The 23696-nt window shown below is 38.0% G+C and overlaps 1 protein-coding gene across 2 annotated transcripts in view; it reads left to right on the plus strand.

Moving 5' to 3' along the window:
• The window catches only part of LOC122875723 (protein unc-13 homolog B-like), a 177741-nt gene that overhangs the window by 8886 nt on the left and 145159 nt on the right, over window positions 1–23696 (plus strand). For both annotated transcript variants that reach the window (XM_044195163.1, XM_044195166.1), the window contains exon 2: window positions 9745–9774. In XM_044195163.1, the coding sequence (XP_044051098.1) occupies window positions 9745–9774 (30 nt within the window). The remainder of the gene's footprint in view (window positions 1–9744; window positions 9775–23696) is intronic.

Here is a 23696-nt window from a genome sequence, read left to right on the forward strand (position 1 = left end):
GTCGAAGGACTAGAGCTAAAAATAGATCCACCGTCTGGCTTCTTGTAATAACACTGCTCTAGTCCACGCCTGTCTGCCTGCTGAGCGTGTCTGATCTAATGCTCCTGTTGAGCGGTTTTGTTTTAGGTGTTACTGGACCCGAGAGAAATTAATGAGTGAAGTAGGCAAGATTAAAGTGCTGCTTGATAAGTAATGTTTTACTTTATTGATACCTGCAGGGAAATTCTCTTTTGCATTGCACACCGACTGTACGTGGAGATCATGAGGTTACAGGTCAACATCAGAGCAGCTGGTAGGGATTCAGTGACTTGCTCAAGGACACCTCAGCCGCGCCAAGTTTTATAAACCAAGCTGGTAGTTTGCCACCACTTACCACTGTAATGAAGACATCTCCAAAATCTTTATAGATTCTTAAATTTTGCTTGTTCAGAATATTTCATCCGGTGTACAGGAAGTATATTTTCACCAAGCTAGAGGCATAGCTCTATGCATGGCAGTGTCAGTCGATTGGTCTGTCGTTCTTACAGTCGGTGCATCACTGTGGTCGAGACATAAATATCTCAATAACTGTTTGATGGATTGCGATGGAATTTGGTACAAATATCCATGCTGCCCAGAGTATGAATCTCAATGGCTTTGATGATCCCTTGAATTTCTTTCTAGTGCCAGCAGCAGGTCAAAGTTTATATGTATCCAGTAAAATATATCAACATCAACTGGATGGACAGGCTCAAAAATTTGGTACAGACATTCATGCTCCCCGGATGATGAATCCTAGTCTTTAGTGATTGTGAAATTTGGTACAGGCATTTATGTTCCCCACAGGATAAACTGTAATAACTTTGGTGATCCCCTGACTTTTCATCTAATGCGATCATCAGGTCTATATATATATATATATATATATATATATATATATATAAAATTTTGTCAAATATTATTGTTTGACCAAATACCTGCAAAACTAATGACATTCCCATCAGCCTCAGCTGTACTTTGTGTTTTGCGCTAATTATGATAGCATGCTAACATGCTAAACTAAGATAGTAAACATGGTAGATATTATACCTGCCACACCTACTCAGTCTTATTATTAATCGGTCCTGCAAGGAGTTTCAATTAAATGACTAAGGTGGAAGAGGAAAAAAAAAGTGTTTGCCTTTGTCTTGCTCTTGTTTTAAACTTTACCTTGTTCCAATATCCATTACATAACGACTTTATCATTATTTCAAACCATTCGGAGAAGAAAGGTGGTTGAATCAGTGAGCTGTTCAGACATAGACACACTAAATGTCTAAGCCTCCATGGGCTCTCACTGTATGTGGCCAGGTTTCGGCAAGGTAGACTCCCGCTGAACAAGCTGGGGAGTCATCTCTTGTGAGGCTTCAGAGGCTACAAAATGTCTTTAATTCACCACTGAGGGGTTATTTCCACCCCTGAGCTTCAAAGCCGCCCTTTCACGTCACTTCAAAGAGATCAAACCAGAGCCACCAGAGCAGTGATTAAGTGGTTGCAGTCAGAGCTTCAATCTAATGAAGAGAAGAATGTCATCGGTGTACAGTGGAAATGATATATAATCATTTTGGCTTTGTAATATTTTCAACTGTGATTGTTTCTTCAAAGTCAGGCTAAAATTACAGTCTATATTGATGGCTGTCAGCCTTCTGTAGAGTTTGGATATGGGTTGCCAACACTGTTGATGTAATGTTTGGGATTTGTACTCTTGGGGCTCCAATAACCTCAATGCAGAAGTAAAAGTGTGACAGAGAACATTATATGCTTAATATAGTATCCTAGTGACAGAAAATATTCTTCTTATTAAAAAATTCTGAACTTTTGTGAGCAGATCTAATTTTACCATAGAATTGGAGTTCTACAGGTGGTTGAATTGTACAACTTTAAAGGTGACTATTAAACATGATTTTCCCTAATTAGCTTGAGTTGTGCACAAAGACAGGAATCTGTATATATCGTGAAACAAACAATATTTTTTTCCATTTGGCATACCACTGGGATTTAGTAGTAATGCCAAAGTCTAGTCATATAATTTGCAAACCAACAGCACAAAATTCATATATGGCATTTGTTTTTGCACTTTACATCAAAGGCAAATACCAATAGTAGTCTAACTAATGAACTATTTAATCTAGTGTTGTTTGTTGTTTAAGGATGATGTGTGGTCTTGTTACAGTTAGATTAGTTGTCTTTTTGGTTAAAATTTTAAGAGAACAAAAAACATTTTTTGGATAACCATCACATTTTTTTAATTTAAAGGGCCACTTGAGCTAATTTTTGTAGTTGTGGCCAATATTTTATTATATTAACCAACTTAATTGCTGGTATGTGGAAACGTTGCAACATCCCTAAAAAGAAGTCCGACACAGTATCAGCCACATGATCAGACAGGTTGTAAACAAACCCACAGGTTAGCAAAACTTATTTGGAAGAGGAAAGAAGGCAATCGGTAAAATTGTTACCCAAACTGTCTGATATGCACACATTCAGCACAATTTACAGACCGACTTCCTTGTTCAACTTTGACCTGCCATAGTTTTCCTGTTCAGCGAGGGATTATTAACAACATTTCAGGTGCACTCACTTTCAGTTTTACCTCCAAATAAAGTGGTTTAGATAATCTTGTTGTCTTGTTAACAACTTGTCCAATTGTCTTTTTGCCTGTGTTTCTTGACCCAATAGACTTTATTGTAATGATGTGGCAGCATTCGCAGATCTAAGCCTTTACAGTCTACAGTACTTTGGTGAGTACAATGTTATCATAAGTGATAGAAATGATGGCCAAGATGACCGAAATAAGACCAAAGTTGTAATAAAACAGAACTTTCTGTGAGGAGAAACGTCTGGGAAAATGTGTTTGTGTGAGTGTGACTGGTAGTGTTCATGTGTGTTTGTGTGTTTGTTCCTGCTTTGTATATGCATGAGCGCTGAGATCATTGCTGATTACAGATCCTCCTCTTAATTCTGTTGTTTGACTAATGTATAAAATTGAAATATTGTCAAAATTCTGTTTATTAAATCAATAAAACCTCAAATCATCGAGTGAAAAAGTCACATTATGAAATGACACAACTCAGTGTATTGTAAAATTAATTTCAGCCGAAAATGTGCTAAAACATAATTATTTTGTAAAAAAATATGAATGGTTAGCCACATAGATATAAATATTATATCTATGGTTAGCCATCTGTAGCATACACAGACATTACAGATATGTGTATGACATAATTCTCCTACAGTACAGCTCTTCAACAACAGGTTTAATCTGATCCATGACTCATCGCGTGAACATCAGCATCAGTTCTTTTTCCCAAATAGCCAGCATTGCTTTCCTTAATATCTTTAAAGCACTCCAAGAAGCCTTGGATGCTCCATAAGTTCCAAAGTTAGATGTTTTTAGTCAAAAAGTGTTTCTGCTTTCCTTCATGGCCCGTTCTCTTTGTTATTCATCCATAGTACAATATAGCAGGGTCTGGTAGATTTCAGCCCCGCTTAAGGCATTAGCTCGGAGGGATTATCCCACCAGCCAACACTCTGTCACCAGCAGCACACATCCTCTCATACAATCACTCAGGCGGACACGTGTCTGATATCTGGCCTGCTTTACTACCTCTGATCAGGCTCGTCCTCCCTGTGGCCCAGAGGGATGCTGACCTCTGGGCCTGCTAGCACTGAAATGTGACACTGACCTTTGTACTTGCCACTATGTTCCATTGTAGAACTCCACTGGCATTTGATTTTTTAGGGTGCCTTTTGACATCTGACCAGGCACAACAAATAACTCTGGCTCATTTATGTTTTTCATATTTTTGTCTTGATCAATGTACAATTGTCCTACAAAAAAACTTTATAATGAAAAGAATAAATAAAAAACTGAATAATATGATATATAAAACACAAGAAAATGCAACAATAACAAACAAACAAATAACAAAAGAAAATCGGTAATGTGTGTAGCGGTGTTTCTCGTGGGTTTAGAATTTATTTATGGTGGTACAGTTTGACAACATTTGAGAATTGGTCGCAAAACATCATTGCATTCACAAGCTACGTTAAGGAAGTCATTTTTCCAGGCTATACAACAGCACATGAATGCACCATTCTGACATTTCAATTTATCCTCATTTTAAACTCTGTGCCTCTGCAGACCTCTAAAAGGAAAAAATGATGAATGCTAAATCTTTTTGAGAGGATGCAAATGTATTTCAGGGGGCCACCAAAATTTATTTTATGGATTGGAAAACATTGGTACTGTCAATGGGACCAGTTGTTTTGATTGCTTGTCATTTATTTACTGTGTCATGAACGTACAAGTGCGCAGGCCACATGGACTTATGAGACACCAAAAATACCGTTGCAGTGGTGGAACATTTGTCAGACTTGACCATAACATCTTACATTAAATTGCAAACAAAGAACTTTGTCTCCTGTCCCAGGCTCTACAAAAAAAATCAGACACACAAAATATTCCCTTCCTAAAACACAGCTCAAGTTTCTTCATCCAGGAGAACTTACCGGAAATGAAGGACATTTTACTAAAAAGAGTAGCCCTTAAATCATCATATAATCTATAATAAAACATGAAATGGACTTCGTCCTCAGTCTCACCTACACAACATAAACAGCTCTTTTCTCTTCAGAGAGACCAGTAAACCTGCCTGTTTCTATAGCTAATGGTAATGTACCTGAACGTAATTGTGCTCACAGACATCTTTGACTGTTGGCTAAATTCTGCTTTACATACGGCTCTGCACTGTAGTTGTTTTTCATCAGACAATATGTTCGTAATATGGGTTTGTACCAAACACCAACAGATCATCTTTCCTTGTACATCAGGAACAATTTGTGCTAATCATTGTGAATCTGTTTTCAGAAATAATAAATAAATAAATAAATCATATTAAATGAAGATTACTAATCTAATTACTAATCCAGGGGTGTCCATACATAAAGTTCCAATTAAAGATCTTACTAGTGAACCACCGTTCAGGCATAATTATAAGTCCGTTCCAAAGTTGAATCATCTCACATTTATGTCTGACGTTTGGATATATATATATATATATATCAGTATATGACCAGTATAAACAATAAAACATCCTCATACCTGTCAATTCTCCTGTTTTACCCATGACATTGTTTTCAAACATCACTTTGCATCCCATCACTGCATTTTGTAGTAAATCTAATCTTTTTGACTTTCAACACCATGACTGTTGACATAACTCACATCCATTAAATGCCTGATGCTGGTGCTAACTTCGAACAAGTGTTGACATACACCTGTCCTATTTTTTGATGGGACACCCTAAAAAGTTCGCCTGTTGAGAATCATCCCATCGGAATGACGTTTCTTGTCATCTTAAGTATCTGTGATTTTCTTCGAGCTTTTGGTTTTGATGTGCTGCTTGATAATGTGTGACCAGCATGACCAACTTGATGCTCAAAATATGTTGTGTGATGCATTATATCAGAGTGGGGTGTGAGACTTGACAGCTGGCTTCTCTCAGCCGTGTAATGCCAATCTCACAGATAGAAGTGTGTATTTTAATTCCAGTTCAGTGATAAAATGCACTGAAAATAATTACTTTTCAGTAGCTGTGATCTTGAAAGGGGATGATCACTCTGGCAAACAGAGGACGAAGCAGTGGCCAAGTAATTTCCATTGTCAGCTGTGGTTTGGAGTCGTATATCTGAACTCAGAAACATTCAGCAACAGAGGTGAGAGCAGCACTTTGTTTCTGCAGTGCTTCAAGTTCAACATTTGACTTAAAAGGTATGATTGATGTTGATTGTCAGACCCATTCTTGTCTTTGCAGAGAATAAAATTATATGTGTTGCCCTCACACTAACAGTCACCTGCAGTTTACTTGTCCTTTGACTGGAAGGTTTAGATTCTGCCTCGACAGGGGCAGGAGTGACCCTTTTATTGACTCATTTGCATAGTGAGGATGGAAGGAAAGGAGGATGTCATACAATCACAAGTTGTTCTGCTGAGATTTAAAAAACAAAAACCCTCTCTAGGGGCTTAAAAGCTAGACAGCACATCCCTACCAGCTTCAGTGAGGCTGCTCCAAGTCTGACCTTACTCTCCACTTAACCAAAAACATTATTAATTGCCACCATGGAATCAATAAAATCACACAGCAAATGTAAACTAAACTGTCCATTTCCCCTGCAGATGTAACCCTGAACAAACAGTAAGTAGCCTCAAACAGATCAGTGGCCTTACACAGCTCCTCTCTTGGGAACCATCAGGTATTAATGTAGCACTGTCTCTGCTAAGAGCTCTGTACAGTCTTTAGTGAGGGGATTTTAAAGAGGCTTTGACATTTCTCTCACATTTTTTACACTTTTTGCCCCATGAACAGCTTGGAAGCATTGGACAAAGATGGCTGTATTGGACAAAATCAGATATATTTTATTTGCTGAGAGAAATAAATGTGCAGCAATATACAGTATCTTTCAGGACTGAACCCTGATGTTCATCCCAAATCTCCCAACCCATGTTTACTAGCCCAGATCTAAAAAATGTACCGCTGCATTTGATGCAATCGATCATGAGATTTTAATCAATAGACTTGAGAAATGGGTTGGGCTCTCTGATGTCGTGCTTGACTGGTTTCACTCGTACTTGTGAGTTCATGGCCAGCCACCAGGGAACACTAAATGCTCTTCCAATAGTGTTGTAGTAGATGCTCATATATAAACATTATATATATTAAATATAACATTTAATTTTTTCAGAAAGACAGATGACAGAAATGCTCAATATGAGATTGCATGAGTTACAGGAGATAGTGGAACAGTGGCTAGCACGCAGTGACGTCAGGAGTTCGGCTCTCTACAGTGGACAGACATACAATACATACAGCATTGCTACTGGGTTTATGTGTATTCTTAATCTTACACATTTAAAATATGTTTTTCTCTATCAATCTTCTCCTCTGTTCTCTTCTCTCTCTGACTCTGTAGCATCATTGTGAGTCTCTTTCACAGTGTCAGGCCATTCACACAGGTATTGTCAGAGCCCGGGTGGCACTCAACCAACGAGGCCACCGAGGCTTCCTGTGAGCCTCCGCCAAGCTGGCACGAGTGACACACAAGGCAAGCTGTGCTGACAGCCTAAGACAAATGACCTGTTAACCACTTCTCCCTGTCTGTCTCTCTTATCACATCTCACACTTTTGGACACTTTTGGACTGTGATTGAATAAATAGATTGATCTCCCTTAGTGAGAATATGCATTTAAACCTCATTTAAATAACTAAATTACCTTAAAAAGGCAATAAACTTTTCCTGCCGGATAGTAAAATGACTATAACGCATCTCCTGGGGGCTTAATTGTATTGTAGATCAATATCAGTGGCACTCTTTTTAGCCTAAAGCCCAGCACACATTGACATTTCAAGACACTGGCATTTCAAGATCTTCTGTGCTTCACTGTTTGTGAGATCTCACTGCTGTGGGTTTTAAGTATTTCTTTAAAGATTCCTTATTATATTATAGTGCATTTTTTTTGTCCTGGCAGTTTCTGAGACACAGAACTACTGTGTTATCTCTCCAAATGCAGTGCTGGCTTTAAACAAATTCACTATAGCAGTGGTTTCCAAACTGTACAATAATAATAATAATTCCACAATAAATAAATTGACTGCAATTTGGAGTAGCACTATCAAGAACATGAACTCCATCTTTCTTTCCACAAATGTTAGTAGTTTTGGTTGTGCAAAGGCAAAAGGCAAGTTAAACTTTACCCACACTGCCATAGTTTCTCCTGCTATTTTAAGATAAGGTATTTTTTGATCTCCAGAGGGGAAATTCACATTACAGTATTACAAGAAACCGCATGAAGACGTTGGAAACACATAAAAAGCTATTTGAAATAATAAATACAGCGAAATAAGTCTAGTGGTGCAACATTATAGTGGCTACAAACTATATAAAATATACAGTAGTTTTATATATACCTGTGTAGTATATACTATCCACAATATATATAAATTATACACACAAATATAGCATATGCCACAAAATATAGTATACAGTAGAATATAATGTAATATATTTTCTGCAATCCAGACCAAGGTGAATTGCCTTCGTCTTTGCTAGTTTCAAAACACTCTTTTATCTTCAAATGAATCAGACGCAGACCGTTCTCACAGCAGACAGCAAGAAAGCACAGATGGAAGGAACTATTAACATTAACAACGGCGCTCTTCTTTTAGCTCTGGCTTTGTCTCCACCAACTGCTGAGCAAAATATCTGGCTTTTAGCTGCTATGTTTGAGCTACTTTCTTTACCACCTAGCTTAACTTAATCGCTAACTTTGTCTGTCTGCCATTTGGTGCTAGCTTAGGTAGCGTACAGTCGGTTTGTCTGAGTTTTGCTAGAAATTTCTGCCTAAGGTTTTATATGAAACGGCCGATGAGAGTGGATTGAACCATACAGTCTTTGTACAGGTACAGTAGGAAAATAAGCGACCATTTCACATTACACATTTGTTTCAGTGTCACTATAAAAAATAGCACTTTTGGAGCTTAAATGGATGATTACCCTGTTATCTAAAGGTATTTGCAATTCCTTAGTATGTGTTGTAAGAGGTGAAGTGGTTTGATTTGACCATAAAAACTGTGATAAAGTGGCCTTGTGGGTGGAAAACCACACTGTTACTGTAATAATTCTGGTTCCCTGTCTGTCATAAGAAAATGTGTCATAAGCAATACATCTGTCCACCCACAGGATAAACTATTAACCATTTCCCATCACTAATGTGCCATGAATGTTCCAGTGTTTGAGCGAGTTAATATTTACTTAATAATTACCTACACTACCCAGTGCCAATCTTTATATACAGTCTTTGGTGCCAATACAGACACATGGTTTCATCTTTTAATAGTGAGCTTACCAAGAAGCACAACTGACCCTAAAATAATAATGCATATTAAATATATATGTCTCAATGTCTTAGTTAAAATCCTTTCTAATAGTTTTTTGCTACAGTCAAACATGCCAAATAAGTGCTGTGACTGTTTACACTACCAAATTGAATGTTCTTCATTAAGTCTAATTGTTTACTGGTCTATTAAAAACGTTAACTAATTCTTAAAATAATAAGAAATAATAACAAATCAATTTAATATATTTATTTATTTTATATTTTTTGGCACGTTTTGCTAGTTTTTTGACAATGTGCACAATCATCAGATAGTAGAAAGTCTCTAGTGTTGACATAAATGAAATACACTAATGATCTATTGTTCTCCATCTATCTAGTTTTTAGTCTCTGAAAACAAATACAGTAAGGTATAGTAAGGTACAGCAGTTTTAAGCTGTTTAAAGTTCTGGCTGTGAAATATCAGACTCTTTCTGTTATTGTACCACAGTTAAAATGATTTCTCATGCATTTCTCATAAAGCTTTTTAAATATTGTGTTCTCGTACCTACCTAATCTCAGTTAAGTTTAGTGTTTAAGCACAGAAGATAAACATTGCTGCAAGAAAAGAAGAAGAAGAAGAAGAAGCAACTTGTGTGCAGGTCAGAGGGGGGAAAAAACAATCCTGGGGTTGTTCTCAAAACCATCCTCCCCCACAAAACAAAAACAACACAAATGACATTCAAATTTAATCAAGGAGAAGAATGGTATGACAACAACAAAATGAGCGAAGCAAGAGAAATAAAAATATACTTACCTGTGACTAATCTGTGTTTTCTCATTTTCTCTTCCAGTGAAGAAAGCCAAACTACACGGGCCTCCAGGTAAGAGCCTATACTGAATATCTGTTGTTTGAATATTGAGACATGTGGTCATGATAGTAAGAGGGACAGCTGTGTTGCAGACAAGTATGTTTTTTTTTCTCATTAGCACTCTCATCTGAGTTATATGTGGCAGAGCTGGGATTTTTTAGTAAGGTTGACTTTCCAATTTGTAGACGTTTGTGCAGAATTTTCTTCATTCAGAATAGATATTGTTCAAAGTTTTCAGCCTCCACTGAAGCTGGATTCTTTTTAAAAAGATGGCTATATCAAAAATCAGTTTTTTTTTAAAAGCACAACACACTCGGAGGTTTCTCTAAGTTTTGACAAAAAGTCAGACCTGTGTAATTTCTTTTTTAAAAGCTGTGACTTCCCTTACCGACCCTAAACAATACTTAAACAAGACAGGCTACAGCCATGCTTAGTTTGGTGTGTTGGCATGCTAACATTTGCTAATTACCACTAAACACAAAGCACAGTTGAGGCTGATGGGAATATTATTAGTTTAGCAGGTATTTGGTCATAAACCAAAGTACTGGACAAAGTCATTTGACCTTATGATGGTGCTAGAGGAAAGTCATGGGATTACCAAAGTTATTACAATTCATCCTGAGGGGAACATGAATTTCTGTGCCAAATGTCATGGCAATCCATCATATAGTTGTCGAGACATTTCACTTAAATCCACAAATGTGAACCTCATGGTGGTGTTAGAGGGAGAAAGTCAGGGGATCACCAAAGTCAGTAGGATTCAACATCTGAGAACCACGAATGTCTGCTCCACCAAAGTGGTGGAACGACCGACTGATCAACCGACATTGCTATTTTTGAATCCATGCCATTAGCATGATTAAAAGCAAACTTAATGAGAGTAAAACATGTTTCTCAAGCCTAACTGTTCTAATGCATCAGTGTTTAATGTTATCAAAAACATCATAGTATTTATCTAAATGAAAAAGAGTAATATCAAATGAATAAAAACGATAAATCATGATTTTTATCAGGCAATGCTGGATCATATAGGTTAACAAGGCTAAACTCTGTCTAAACATAGAGCAGCAACTTTCAGTCTAGCTTTTAATACTCAATTCTTGGACACAACTTGGTCAGTACTCAAAAGGCAAGATTCCACACCCAGCTCTACTGTATGGGGATATGACATTGTTCTGATGGGAGAAACAGCAGTCGTTAAGCAAACGCTTAATGTATGTATGTATTTCTGTATTACGTACATACATTCAATGTATTTCTTTGTATGTAAACAACTTTTTATGTCAAGGAACCTGGATTTGCAAATAATGATAATGTTGTCACTAAGAAGCAAAGGTGGAAGTAGTGTTTAGTTGTTATAGCTCTTAGGGAGGAGGTCTGAGCGGATGGTTGGGCATACAGAGTGTCTGACTTTCACACTGGAGACTGCTGTTTTTATCCCACGTCCTACCAAAAGTCATTAGTAATGTTGATTATTTTAACCCAAACCCTTTACCTATTTTGTCATTGAGCTATGAGGACTTGTTGCATAACATTTTGCTGAGCTTCCTTTGAACAAGGTATTGATGTCCCACATTAGTTCAGTTGAGCTTCCCATAGATCAGAGTGTAGTTGCACTGCCCAGATGTTAGTGTTTGTATGCATGTTTCGTACCTGTCCCTGTGCAATGTTTCTTGCGAAGCCCATATTTGAATCTCTCCTTAGTCATGTACTACGATATCCTCAGTAGATATGTCACAGAGGAGAACAAGATTTTTACCGAACAGTTCCTCTTCAAGGATGAAATATCAACAATTCGGCAGCCAGTCAAAGTGGGACCCATCCACCTTTCTTTCTTTGGCTGCAGCTGTTCGTCCCACCTCCTCTCCAGGCGATGATGAGGGGAGAACAACAGCGAAGAGTGGGAGAATGAAAAGTCATCCAGAGGAGGAGAGAGGAAAATCAATAGATCATCACAGACAAAGGGCCACCTGCTAGCCTGAAATGACAACGTGTCATCCCGGCATAAAGGAGAAGATGGAGACAAATACCTCAGTGTCTTCAGGAGACAGAGATAGACTCCAGATACAGGAGATGATTTGTCACTGGCTGCCCCTGGGCTCCGATCGCAGAGCAGATTTTCAGAGCGGAAGAAGGAGATTTGATTGGCCTCCCCAGGGTTCATATTACAGGACATGAGTGATGGTGTAGCTACCGTACAGTTACAAGAAGCAACATCCTGGTTATGGTTTGTGCATGTAAACATATTATCCTGATTCCATAATCCTGGATAAGCCCTTCTCCCGGTTTTGAGAAACCAGATTATGCTACCTGGAGTGCTTCGATCCAGGATACTGTGGCATGTTAGCTCCTTATTCAGGTATCTGATCACTGTCTGCAATGTGCATAAGTGTGTCCTCAACTCAAGTTATGTAATAGTTGGTCAGTAAAACAAAAAATATGATGATAAGCGATGCAGTGATGATCTCTGCACTGAAATGAAAGTGACAGTCTGAACTGTTAAGCATTGTAATGTTAATGTTATCGCTTGTTTCAGCATAGCCTTCAGGCAGAGCTCTGAAGTCTTGCATTAGCTGACCAGCTGATTAGTAACGTCCAGTCCTATTAATACAGGAGTACATGGTGATATTTGTAACTTGACATTTACTGACTACTTAGCTGATACACTCGTGCCAACGCCGTTTGCTTTATATTAGCTAACTATCATAGTAACATGATTGTGCAGTACCTGAGTGTCGGGTGACACCCAGGTGGGGAAAAAATTATATTGGAGGGTTTTGATGACAGTAGCTCTGGAAATGAAGATGTACCTGAGGCTACTGATGATGGCGAATTTGTTTTTGTGCCATTTATGAATCAAATCATTTAAAGCAGAACTGGAGCATGAGAATGAGCTCTGAATGGGACAACAGTCAAGATACTGTCCAAGTAGCGTTCCCAAGAGGAGTTAGGACTGATGAGGGAACCTTTTATATAGTTACCTCAACTGCCTCGACCTCACTACTATAAACACGCAAGTAGTTTTCCTGGCCAAATTCTCAACTTGGGAAAGCAGAAGATCTCACAAGTGTTGCACTTTCCTGGAAAACCTTGGCCTTCAGCAGTTGTGGCCATGGCCGGAGAAAAAAAGAAATAGATGTCACAACTTCCAAAAGCTGATCGATGCTTTAAGTCTTTTGTTTTTCCAGAAAAGTGCTACTTCATCTGAAGAAATCCCACAAAAAAAGACTGGAGATGCCACATTTGTCCATCCATCCACGCTCAGCCACTAAACAGTGGAGAAGTGTGCGCAGTGCGCACAACCGTGTTGCAATGTCCACAAGCAAGTGACTGTGATTTATGATTACTGTGCTGACTAATTTGGTTTTGGAAGGTGCCAATCTATGAGAAAGTACAGTACCCTATGTGTAAGATACTATAACATGAAATTTGACTAGGCTACGCTGATATATAGGAATGAATTTCGAAAACTTTTTTTCCTGACATCTATAAGGAATTGTAAAAATGGCATAAATGGCAAAAATATATCTTTTGTGTGTTTGTTATTGTTAATGATACATCCATAAAAGTTTACAAGCAATAGGATTTTAATAAATGGCTTATCTTGTGTTTATCTAAGTGCAGAGTCGCTAAAGACCTGAGATATGTAGGAACGTTTGAAAACACCCATGCATATAAGGCTTAAATTGTCAGTACTTTGATGTTAATGTCTTCAACTGAACTGTTGAAACCATGGAGAAGCAGAGTGTGGTAAACATCAAGGCAGCCAAAAACCAAAGTGGGCTCATCCTCAACTGCTGAAGTACCTCAGTTGGTACAGAAATGACAGAGAGTCAAAGACATGTCTGCACAGGGCCAGATGATCAGAAACCTGGAATAATGTCTAATATAAACATCATATGGCGAATAAGATCAAAACAAGAATAAGACTCAAAATGATAATATTAGAGTTCATGTGGAAAAAGCTCAATAAGAGAAACTTTATCACTAAAAAAATACAATCAGGTGACAAGGATTATAAAAGCAAGCAGTGCAATTAAAACACCATGAATATGATTACAAAGAACTACTGTAAGTACAAAAATTAAAGCTCAAAATGTGCAACAAATAGATCAATACATTTAACAAAAAACATAACAACGTCTGTTTTCCTCTCAGCCGAAGAAGAAATTTGCTGCCTTTCACTATTGTACCGTATGATAAACAGCTTTGCACAGTGCTGAATTACATCGCAGTCCTCTTATTGTAAATCGCCTGACACACACACGGGAAGTCTCACAGAAATTAGATTTTTGTCTTATAAAATTTGACCTAAAACAACACACCTACTTCTCCACAAGGCTGTAACATCCAGAGTATGTAGGTGATAGCGAGTATACCCAGAATACAGTTCTGTCATGTGACATGATTATTAGTCTCAGGTCAGACACAACTAGTAGAGTTTGCCCCACTCTAATGCCCCAGTTTGGGAAACATGATCTGGTTTATCTTAATAGTAAAAAGCCATAGATTCTTTGCCTGGGGGAGCTGGTTGCTGTCCCAAGGCCCTCCTGAAGCCCCACTGGTTGACGACCCCTGAGAGTTATCGGCTGGTATATGTGTCACTTTATTAGTTTAGAAGGTTTAAGGCACATTATCCTGTTTTTAGCCATGCTATCACTGTGGCTCTAGAGACGGCGATGTCAGGTAGTCTGTTGGTCTTGGATGCATTGCCATGATATTTGGTACAGACATTTGTGGTCCCCAGAGAATGTATACTAATGACTTTGTTGATTCCCAAATTTTTCATCTAGCGTCACAAGCTGGTCAAACCCCTTAAACAATTGCCCAATTCTCATAAGCCACAACAGTACTTTCTAACATACATCCTGACACTAATGAAAATTCAGCCAAGTCTGACAATGTACAGCTGAGCCTGACAAAACTGAGTCTGTCCTAAAGTGATCACTCACTGCACGGATGATAAAGCCTTCTGGTTAAGGTAAAAACACGGCCTGGCTTCTGTCACCACTGTCAGGCCAAATGTTTTTTGCCCCACTAGTGATATGAATCCACCAGTTTTTCTGGTATGTAATAAACATTACAACTACACTTGTTATATATTGTTTTTCACTGTCTTATTTAAAGGGTCAGAAAATGCATATTACTAAAAAAAACCAACACATACTCTATTTTCTCACGTGTAGTGGTATCCACTTGTGCAGATATAGTTTTGATTTTATTTGTCTAGTCTTTGAGATGTCTGTTTTTGAGATTTCTGCTTCCATCCCAATACAGTGAATTGTGTTTGTGTTTCTTGTAGTGTAAAAAATTACATTTAAAAACTTTCTAACAAAGATATAATCCCAGTGAAAAATACAGCTACATGCATGGCTTTATGTCACTAGATGTAAGTGATATGATGCTGTTTTTTGGTAATTTTGGTCAACTAAACATTTCAGTAGACATCAAGTAAGATCCCAAAATGACCATACAGTCGTAAGTCAATATGACACAATGATTTCTCCAAATCTTTTTTTCCTAGCCTGTTTTTAGGACCAAATGTTGTGGGAATGCAGAGGGAAACTACTTTGAATCTCAAACTGCTTTGGAAATACAATCCTGGCAGGAAATGTGAATTAGAAACACAAAGGGCCCTTAAGCAAGGCATTCAAAATGAATTTGCTTCTGTGAAGCTTCTGAGTTTTTAATAGTAGATGACTGGTTCTGCTGGGGAAGATTTGTCTAAATTTATCTTTATTTTGGCTCGTCATCATACCTGTTTTTGGTTTCCTTTTCGGTTCGAGTGCAGACAGTGAAAACTTTGTTATAATAAATCATTTCCTTGAACAACAGGCCTGACTTCATGTGTTTTAACAGGGAACTTTTTAAAATCATGTAGTTTTTTATACTTCATATATTGCTCATCAGTAGTAGTGGTTATCTTGCTGTGATGGTCCACTGCAGCCTAATGAATGCAGAGGAATCCCTGACAATAATGAGGCAATGGTGTTGGTGTAATGAGGCAGCCCTGACTCAGACAGCCTGAACTGCTGTGCTGTCTGACTTCTATTCTGTCTGTTGCTTATTGCAGACTGCAACAATTCCTCCTGAGTCAACTTAGTTTATTTGTAAGTAGCACTTTTAGAAGACACCTTTACTGTATTCTGCCTAATAAATTGCAGTATTTCTCCCTGTTTGAGAAAAAGAGAATTTTCTCTCTCTGCTCAGCTGACTGAAGTTAGATGAAGAAAGGTCTGGTAATTTGTCAGGTGAGATACAACAGTGTAGTGCAACATACTGTTTTAATAAACTGTATTAACATTCCAAAATGTCCAACAACAAATGAAAGACATAGTGATGTAGTAGTGCAGTGGGTTTAGATTGCTAATTGGAGGAAATTACCATCGATCTTTCGACCAACATTTAGTTTTTATCTTCTATTTAAAAATGATTTCAATGCTTAAAATAGTTTCATTCTCATTGTTTATGCTGTTTGTCTGTGGTACTAAGCATTAATTGCGGGGTGTTTCCGCATTGCACTCTCTAGAAAAATAGCCTGTCAATCACTGTGGGCAGTGCTGCATTTTCTTCCTCTTCCTTAGATTTTCTGAGATGGAGCTTCCTTTTGACAACTTCAGCAGCCACTCAGTCTTCTCCTCTTACTTCTAATATACAGTTGGTAGTTCTGTATAAGGTAGCCAAAACGTTAAAGCTGCATTTATCAAGGTTCTGCTACTATAGGGCAGAAGAACTCCGAAACAAGCTGACAGACACACAGCAACATGTTAGCAAAACAATCGCCTACTTAAGAAGTGGACACAGGGCAACATTAACATTCAATTAGAGTCATGTTGTTTGTGCACCTGATGAATGTAAGTCAAATATCCATTCCTTTAAGCTCTGTTTTGGTTTGCACCAACCCCTGAGAAAAATATCTGGCTCTTTAGCTGCCTGATGTTATTAAATCCTCACCAGCTAGCTGCTACCTTTGTCTGTCTGCAGTTTGGTGCAGGCCAGGTAGTGTATAGTTTATCAGAGCTGCTACTAGAAACAGGGTTGATAAGAACGGTGAGACTGAAACATATACAGTAAATGTGACATAAAACCAAAACAATGAGCCAAAGGAGTGTAACAAACTCTGTAGAGCTGCAGAGTTGGTGATTATTTTCGGTGCATTCGTCACTACGAGCGACCCCTTTCACAGTACATGTTGTCACTTTATTGAAAGTTAGTATAAAAATATTGATTAATGCAGGTTTAAAGAAGTTGATCCGTGATCAGAAAATGTGAACGTAAAGCAGGACGTTGCTACTGAAATAAAAAGAGAACATCTGGTCTGTTTACACTTGTGAGATAAAAAGAATTTAGTCTCAGTTTAAAATCTCCTTCAGCTCTTTTCATCCACCAGAAGCCCTCCTCCGCTCACCCTCCCCACTTCTCTCCCTCACTCTGCAGCCTCCTCCATCCCTCCCATAATAGAGTATTCATTACTGTAGACAGCCTAGTAAATGTCATCCCGCCTGGCCGCGCTGCGAACATCCATGTGTAACTGAATATAACTTATTTATTTTCATAAGTCATCGCCACTTAATTATAAATGACGTCGGCTGCTCCCTAAGAGGCTCCTCCTGCATGCTGGGATATGTCCTCCCCACCACTGCTAGTTGCTGCTTACTAGAGGAAGCTTGTGTGTGTGTGTTTATATTTTTCTCCTCCTTTTTGTTTATTTTTGTGTTGTATGTTTATGCTTTCCTCATGGCTTGTCCAGTTGTGTTTTCCTAATTTTTCCTTACCAGCGTTAGCTCAGGCAGTAAATGGGACTGTCTGCACCCTGCCAATCCTCTCGTCCCCTTAATCACAGACCTGGCAACCCCCTTAAGTGAATGATGGATTATTCCAGATTAACCCTATCACCTCCCTGTCTCAGAGAGATAGGCCACATTTACACTTGACATTTCATGTGTCTCATATCAGGATAAAATCTAGGTACAGTTTCTAAACTTTGTCTCCATTAGCAATATTCAGATAAAAAAATTGCTGAAGAAGAAATAGAAGAAGCACTAGCCTGACATGCCTGGATAACAATCTAAACACATGGCTGTATTTAGAGTGTTGGATATGGTGTGGCAGAGTTGGTGTGGCTCACAATTTTCCCCAGTGGCCAACTGCAGTACAGAACCAAGCTAACAAGCTAACCAGCTGCTGGTGGTAGCTTCATATTTGTTGATCTTCTCATCTAATTCTGCAAGAAAGATAATTAGCATATTTCCCAAAATGTCAAACTATTCCTTTAATGTATATAAACCATATACATTAAAGATTACGTAAAAGATTACGCATTATAAAATATGTACGAACTAATGTATGATTACGAGCATTTACCCCTTTCCAACTGGCCAGAAAACATCTCAAACTATCTCCCAATGTGCTTTGAGCAGTTGGATGACAATCCATCTGTAATGGATTGTGGTTGCTTTTTTCAATTGTCTTTTACGAGATTTGATATTTTTTTGATGTGTCCAAGACGCATGAAGTGTCAGTGGAGTAAAAGTGACACAACATGGACAGACTGATGAGACGGGTGATTGATGTTTGTGTTTTTAACATAACCAGTGAAGTCAAAATTAACTTTTAGGCTCACTGAATCAAATAGGATTCTCCTGAAAGCCTGGACATGCTCTTCAGTTGTGTCTTTCATCCAGTGGAGCTATAGGCCACAAAACAGGACCGTACTGGGAAGCTCCCAGGTGTGTGAATGTGTGTAAGTGTATGACTATAAAGCAGGTCAAGTCCTTAGTCAACCCTCCCTGCATAAATAAGGATTAAGAAATACAGGGGGCATCCTGTGCTCTGTCAGTTGGAGTGTTTCTTCTCCCCAGCGATGTTATATTAGCTTAGCGCTGCCCTGCTCTCTTTGCTAAAGCAGGACGATGCAATCAACAAAGACCTCCAGGGGGATTGTGAGACAGAAATTGGATACACATAAGAAACACATCTGTGTGCAACAGTGTGCTTACCAAAACACAAGATCTGATGTACTCTAAGGATCCCTTTTGCGAATGTGATTACTGAAAATTGATTGAGTGCACAAGGTTCTTCCTGGCAATGCCCTACATTCATACATGTCCACAAATCAACACTGTTTCACTGACCACATTGTAGAGTCAGTGGATGCTACTGATTTACTCCCTGCTTACTCTAATGCAGGGTTCAGACTACAGGACAATGATGTCTTTCCAGGTGCTCACAGTGTCAGAATAGGTAGTTTGCTTGCTTTCAGGCAGGAGAGGCCAAAGATATACTTCTGATCCTGGCTTTACATTTGAAAAGTACTTCACATCCACAGGCATTGTTTAAGGGATCATTGTTTAGCACAAACATTTCATGAAGAGTGATCTGTGTGTTAGTAGAATAAGAGATGAAGCATACATGACTTTGAGTTTAAAGGGACAGTTTAACCCAAAATCAAAAATACATATTTTTCCTCTTACCTGTAGTGCTATTTATTCATCTAGATTGTTTTGCCGTGAGTTGCAGAGTTTTGGAGATATCAGCCGTAGAGATGTCTGCATTTTTTGAATATAATGGGACTATATGGGACTTGTGGTGCTCAAAGCGCCAAAAAAATACATTTGAAAAACGTATGGATATCGTAAGAGATTTTTAATAAGGTTCACAACTAGTGTTTCAACATAAACCATGTCTTCCTTTTCATCTTTTGTCATCTTTGTACTCTAATGAAGGCATGCTTTATGTTGCACCATATTAAAAAGCTCTTACTTTAACCATTATGCTCTAAATGCCTTTTACGCTGCTCTCAGCTCCACTTGCCCTCTTCAAAAGAAAATGGTTGTAAGATTGAGAACACAGAGATGTACAAGGACACAAGAATACACGCATCAACATTACATACGCTCTTTCAGTCTCATGCACATTGGGCTCTCTGTCCATCTAAAGAGTGGGCTACTTGAGGCAGGTAATCAAGCAGGGATTAGGTGGTTGGTGGCTCAGACCTCCTCGGTTTATGCGGATTATGCTGATCACTGTGAGATAGACAGCAGGACACACACACACCTGTTTTTGGACATTGGGTTGACTTACATTAATTCCATGGAGACTTTACCTAACCTATAACCACTGCCTTGCCCTTACTCTAATCTTAACCAAAAATCAAGTCTGAACCCTAAAATTTAAATTTAAAGGTCCCTTGTGTCCCCACATCGTGATTACGTTAGATATGCATCTGACCACACTGCACATACAGATGACAGTCCAACTGATTCTGTCACTTGTGCACCTCTGGTATGACAAAGGAATGCAAAAAAAAGCACATTTTAAAGCTACATTGTATTTGAACAATCAGAAATCTCTCTATTCATATAATGTACAATTCTTTTGTTTGTTTGTTTTTTTACAATTATGTTATTTAGTAAATTAATTCCTCTTTTATCAGCAAACATACACCATGGTTTGCTCTAATATCGAACAGGTGTGGTCAGTCAGATATTGGCTATATATTTTTTTCTTATATTATTTCCTCCATATTAAATGCCAAAATACATAGTTTTTAACTTCCCTCCAGAATGACACATATAAATTTTCTGATCTGACCAGGTCTGTGATCTGATTCTGATCAGCAGGATGGGATTATTTGTCAGTGCCTTCCAAAACTGTTGAGTATTACTGTTAGAGAAATAAAAGTTGGTTGAGGTTTGGGTATATTTGTGAACAAAAATGACTTAGTAAGGACTAAGGAAAGATCGTGGTTTTGTTTAAAATATCTACTTCATTAGGGTTAGGGGGACTTTGTTGTCATAGTTAAAATAATAAATACTTAGTTAAGGTTGGTGAACGATGGTGGTCACGGTTAAACCAACGCTGACTGTTGATACGAAATGGCAAGTGAACAGCCTTCTCAAATTCTGATGTTTCGTTGGACAATATAACAACGTCACACTACTTCCTTCGGCCACTAGAGGTCTTTGTCACTGGAACGTCACCATATGTTGCTACTGGTCATTTCCTGAAACGACTGTTGTTGTTGTTTTTATTTTTGATTGCTGTTGATTTTCTTCAAATTTGGCGTCCACTTGGACACAAAGATGAACTGATTAGAATTTGGTTGTCAAAGGTCAAGGTTACTGTGACCTCAAAATAGGTTTTTAGCCATCATTTAAGAATAAATTGGGCGATTCCAGATTTCATGCACATGTTGACTAGGACAACACAATGAGTGACCACAGTACGGGCTTTCCTCCATCTTGTCCATTCTGCCTTTCACTTCCTGCCTCATTCTGAATTTCGAGCATCATCAGAATCACGTGACTGCAAACAACGTATTGGAGTGTGTCTAACTAATCGTGATCCTGTGAGTGTGTGAGTGAATTTCCCCCTACAGCTCGCAGAGTGGCTTCGCATCTAAAAATGCCAAGAGAAAACAAAAGCACCACATTTTGTGCAGCTATAATCCATAAGAATCCATATTTACATAATAATCAAGTACATGTGTACCTGTTTAGCCAATACATCTATGATAGTCCTTCATTAATCAGTTAAACATTAATGTATATTCACTGGAATCATACATATGTATCATCAGTATAGGGATAACTTCCATTTAGCCAAAAAAACTTTTTATTCAATTCCTCCCACGTATTCACTACATATATTATGAGTCTGGACAGACATGGATCTAAACTGCAACTTGACAGGTTGGACTTGATTGGAGGCATACAACAACGGCGGGGCGGTAATTCTAGTTCTTGGTTACTCAAATTTGTATTATTATGAACAGTCTAAAACAATCTCTTTTTGTCCAGCACAGAGCCAGCAGCAAACTCACACCAGGCAGCCCTTTCACACATTGCGAATCTTTGCTTCCCAACGATAAGACTGAATTTCCATTTCGCTTCCCTTCATTATTCAGTCTGACGTCACGTTAGCCATGATCTGTTTGGGAGGGGGTGGTATTCATTATTTTTTTCCACGTTGATGAATGACAAACTGTATGCCAACACAGATCTCTGTAAGTCAACAAGTCAATTGTAAGATAACAATCAATCGAATTTTTGTTGCCATTTTTTTTTTTACAATATTTCTGTCGCTATTTGAATCACTGAAAAAAAATTTGATGTGGGCAGCAATTCAGAAGTCTGCAAAGAGGCAACATCTTTGCAAGTGTGGATAAAAAATTAAAGAATGGGTGCAAGTATACAGTAGTTGCAGTAAAAGAGGACAATGCTGTATCCATTAACATCATAGTGCTTCACAACATCCACATTATGAAATTATAATCTTAGACCCTCAATGACAACAAGGAGAAACTTCCACGGAAAAGAGAGGGTGATTACCTGTTGTTTTCTGTAGAATACTCACATGCAGTTTTAACATGACTGAATCAATACATTTTTATTTAAAGTGCAGAATCATCTTTAAGTCATAATCAACAGTAATTAGTAGCTCATTGACTACTCTGGTCAAGGCAGTTTTAGTAGAATGACGGGACTGAAAACCAGATTGAAATTTATTAAAAAGATTATTGTTGGAAAAGTAGGCAGTAAGTTGATCAGTGACAGCCCTTAGTAATTTCAACATAAAAGGAAGATTGGAAATGGGTCTATAATTGTTCAGAATTTGTCGATAATAGGTTTTTTAAGCAGTGGTCTAATAATGGCAGTTTAAAGGCTGAGGGCACAGATCCCACCGAAAGTGACTTATTGATAATCTTAAGAATAGGACTAATTAAAACAGGAAACAGTTCCTTAAAAAGGTTAGACAGTATAGGGTCTAATATGCAGGTTGTAGGTGTGAAAGCAGTTACCAGGCTAGTAAAGATTGAAGATTGAATGAAGAGCTATTGGCAGAGGTATTCTGTGTCACTTTGGCAACAGTACCAACTAGAGACCGTGGATTATTTTTGTTCATGTTAATCAAGTGAGAGAAATATGCTAGCATAGAGTGTATGCTAGCATAGAGTGTATGCTTGCAAGGTGAGAAATCTCTTGTTTTGTCGTACGCCACCTGCGCTCAAATTTTCTACAAATCTGTTTGAGTGCACGGGTGTCATCTGAAAACCATGGCGCTGGTTTCATCTTAGTGCGTTTTCTGGTTATAAGAGGAGCAACAGAGTCAATATGAATATATTAAGCCTGGATCAATGTTGAAAATGGACCGGTGTAATAGAAAAGATGGGAGCGGGTCATATAGTTCTCTGTACAGACATCAATGTGTGATGAGAACATGTAATGAGATTCTTAAGTGGCTTTTTCTTGGTACAAAATCTTCCTTGTTCAGCGCTTCTACAGTTAATAGTGACACTTTCTTGCAAATGAGCATTATTAAAAGGCACACAACAGAGTTATTCAAGGTGCAATTGTTCATTTCTGTTCTGTCTTTGTCCTCCCACTGTTTTGTCCTGGGTGACCAAATATGGAGGATTCATAAATTGAAAACGGAATTTTACACCTCCATATTTGTGCTGCATCTTTATATTTTACATTACTGAATTCTAATAATAGTAATGGCAATGATGTTTTGTTATACAATTTTAGGTTTACAGCAGAATAAAAACTGATTTGTAAAGAAGAAGGGAACAGAAATAAACAAAAGACATTAAAAATACGCAGTAATATCAGATATCATTTCAATGGCAGGAAAGAGCGCTAAACACTCTTAGTTCTTCTTGAGGATAGAGCCATAGTCCAGCTGAGATTCAGAAAGGCATACAGTACAAATGAAACTTCTGCTTGCACATTTTTATTGAAAAAATATTACTGTGCCCTTTCTCATTCATTGCTCTTTGCATTTGTTATTTAACCTGTAGGTTTTTAGGTATTTGGATTCCCTTTTTAGCATTTTAGTAGCATCTGATGTTCAGTACAAGACATTCAGAACACTTTTCTCACCTCTTGCAACCCCGTCTCCTAGAAATTACATTTATATACAACTAATTT

The sequence above is a fragment of the Siniperca chuatsi genome, linkage group LG5 (genome assembly GCF_020085105.1).
Source record: "Siniperca chuatsi isolate FFG_IHB_CAS linkage group LG5, ASM2008510v1, whole genome shotgun sequence".
In the NCBI taxonomy this organism is placed as follows: domain Eukaryota; kingdom Metazoa; phylum Chordata; class Actinopteri; order Centrarchiformes; family Sinipercidae; genus Siniperca; species Siniperca chuatsi.